This window comes from Aptenodytes forsteri, unplaced genomic scaffold (genome assembly GCF_000699145.1).
Source record: "Aptenodytes forsteri isolate BGI_AS27 unplaced genomic scaffold, ASM69914v1 Scaffold643, whole genome shotgun sequence".
NCBI lineage: Eukaryota > Metazoa > Chordata > Aves > Sphenisciformes > Spheniscidae > Aptenodytes > Aptenodytes forsteri.
Window position 1 is genome coordinate 24,622 of NW_008795258.1, and position 1,809 is coordinate 26,430.

A 1,809-nucleotide genomic window follows, 5' to 3' on the forward strand; every position below is an offset into this window, starting at 1 on the left:
GGGCCCGGGGCAGCTCCCGGCAGCGTCACTCGCACGACGGCTGGCGGGTCTGTGTGCTTTTACGGCTGCGAGAAAACTGGCGAGGAGGCAGTTATCCCCGCTGTTCACCCCGGCAGCCCAGATCGCGACCGGTTTGCTCTGCTGGGGTTTAAATCTGTCAGTGCTACGGGGCACCGGGGTGAGAGCAAGAGCTGGCAAAGAAAATCCCAGCGGGGTCCACCTCGGGGCCGGTCCCACCTCGGCCCTGCTCCCCGTGGGAGGCAGCAGCCACCCGAGACACGGCGTGCCCTGCGGAAAACCCACGGGACGGGCACCGGGAGGGGAGGAAAAAAAAAAATCCAGGCAGGGCAGCAGGCAGCGGGCACAGGGCCGTGCCCTGCCTGCTGTCCGCTTGGCCCCGGTCGCTGCCTGGTGGGGGGAGGGGCAGAATTCCACACCCCCGGCCGAACGTCCCAGCATCCCGGCCGGACGTCCCCGGTGCCGCAAGAGCCAATGAGAGAAGTAGGTCAGATGAATCATTTCCTCCGAGTGCCTATTTTAGGCCTCCATTTTAAGAGGCAGCGCGTCACGCTCTGCACTCCAGTGCCTAAAACGACCAGATCAACACCACCGGGAAAGGGAGGCCGCAGCGGCCTGGGCCAAACCCGCCGGCGAGGGAGGAATCCCAGCCCGGGCTCCCAGCTCTGCCCGCCGGTCCCCCCGGCAAAGCAGCGGAGGGGCCCGGACCCGGAGAGCGATCTGGAGCAAAGCCTTAGGGAGCAGGAGAAGCAGGGCAGGGGGTGGGAAAATGGGGACACTCTTTTCCAGCCCCCCCCCTCTCCAGCTGACCTAAAACACCCTGCAGGAGCCTGGTGCGGGTTCCACGCACAGCCGGAGAGGGGCCGGGAAGGCAAAGCCGTGCCAGACCGCGTGGGGACAGGGGCTGGGACACGGAAGGAGAGGGGAGCAAGCTGGCACCAGGAAGGGGAGGGCTGCAAACAAATATGCAAGCAAGGGAAGGAGGCAGAGGAGGAAATCGCACCCCAAAACACCTTTAATGCGGACTCCAGTTTAGCAGCGCTGCCGAGGGAGCGGGCAGGAAGCTCAGGGCAGGGAGCTCGGGGCACAGGCGCCTTCCCCTGCCAGGGTCCCCCCACAGCTGTCCCCAAAACGCGAGGGAGAGCAAAGCCGAGCGCGTTGCAGACACCGAGCCCCCCCGCAAGCCGGCAGGGAAGCTGAGCCCCTCGGGCGCCGTGGCACACCCATGCACCCAGCCCGGGGAGCGCCGTGGGGGAAGCCCGGCAGGCATCGGGTCCTGCCCGGCACCCCGAGGTCGCGAGGGGGCAGGGTGCGCGGGGCTCGCGGGGCGTGCGGGACCCCGCGCTGGCCTCACGGCGGGGGGGGCCGCCGGGCTTCGGGCCCTGCCCGGCACCGCGAGCCAGCCTTGCGGCGGCCCTCTCAGCCGCGCTCAGGTTGAAGACGTTGGTCTGCTGGCCCGCGTCCGGCCGGTAGTACGTCTCAATCTCGATGGAGAACTTCTCCACGAAGGGGCAGGTGTACCTGGGGGAGGCGCAGGGACGGGGCTGAGCCCGGAGGCACGGCCGGCCCCGCAGCCCACCCCGCGGCCCCGCCGGGTCCCACCTGGTGCGGGTGTAGGGGTAGGCGTTCCAGGACTCCTCTTCCACCTGCAACGCGGCCTTGGGGAGCAGCGCCCGAAACCAGCTGGGGATGTGGGAGCCCACGTGGTAGATCTTGTGGGTGTACTGGCCGCTGCCGCCGGGGCCGTCGCTGTAGGGCCGGTTGGCCAGGATCTCCACCCCACTGCCCTCG

The 1,809-nt window shown here is 68.8% G+C and overlaps 1 protein-coding gene across 1 annotated transcript in view; it reads right to left on the reverse strand.

Moving 5' to 3' along the window:
* Positions 1–1,802, reverse strand: part of LOC103898808 (membrane-associated phosphatidylinositol transfer protein 1) — a gene marked incomplete at its 5' end in the record, with an annotated part of 15,419 nt that extends 13,617 nt beyond the window's left edge. The window contains 2 exons of the mRNA XM_019472030.1: positions 1,373–1,539; positions 1,621–1,802. Coding sequence (XP_019327575.1) covers positions 1,373–1,539; positions 1,621–1,802 — 349 coding nt within the window. The remainder of the gene's footprint in view (positions 1–1,372; positions 1,540–1,620) is intronic.
* Positions 1,803–1,809: the final 7 nt, after the last annotated feature.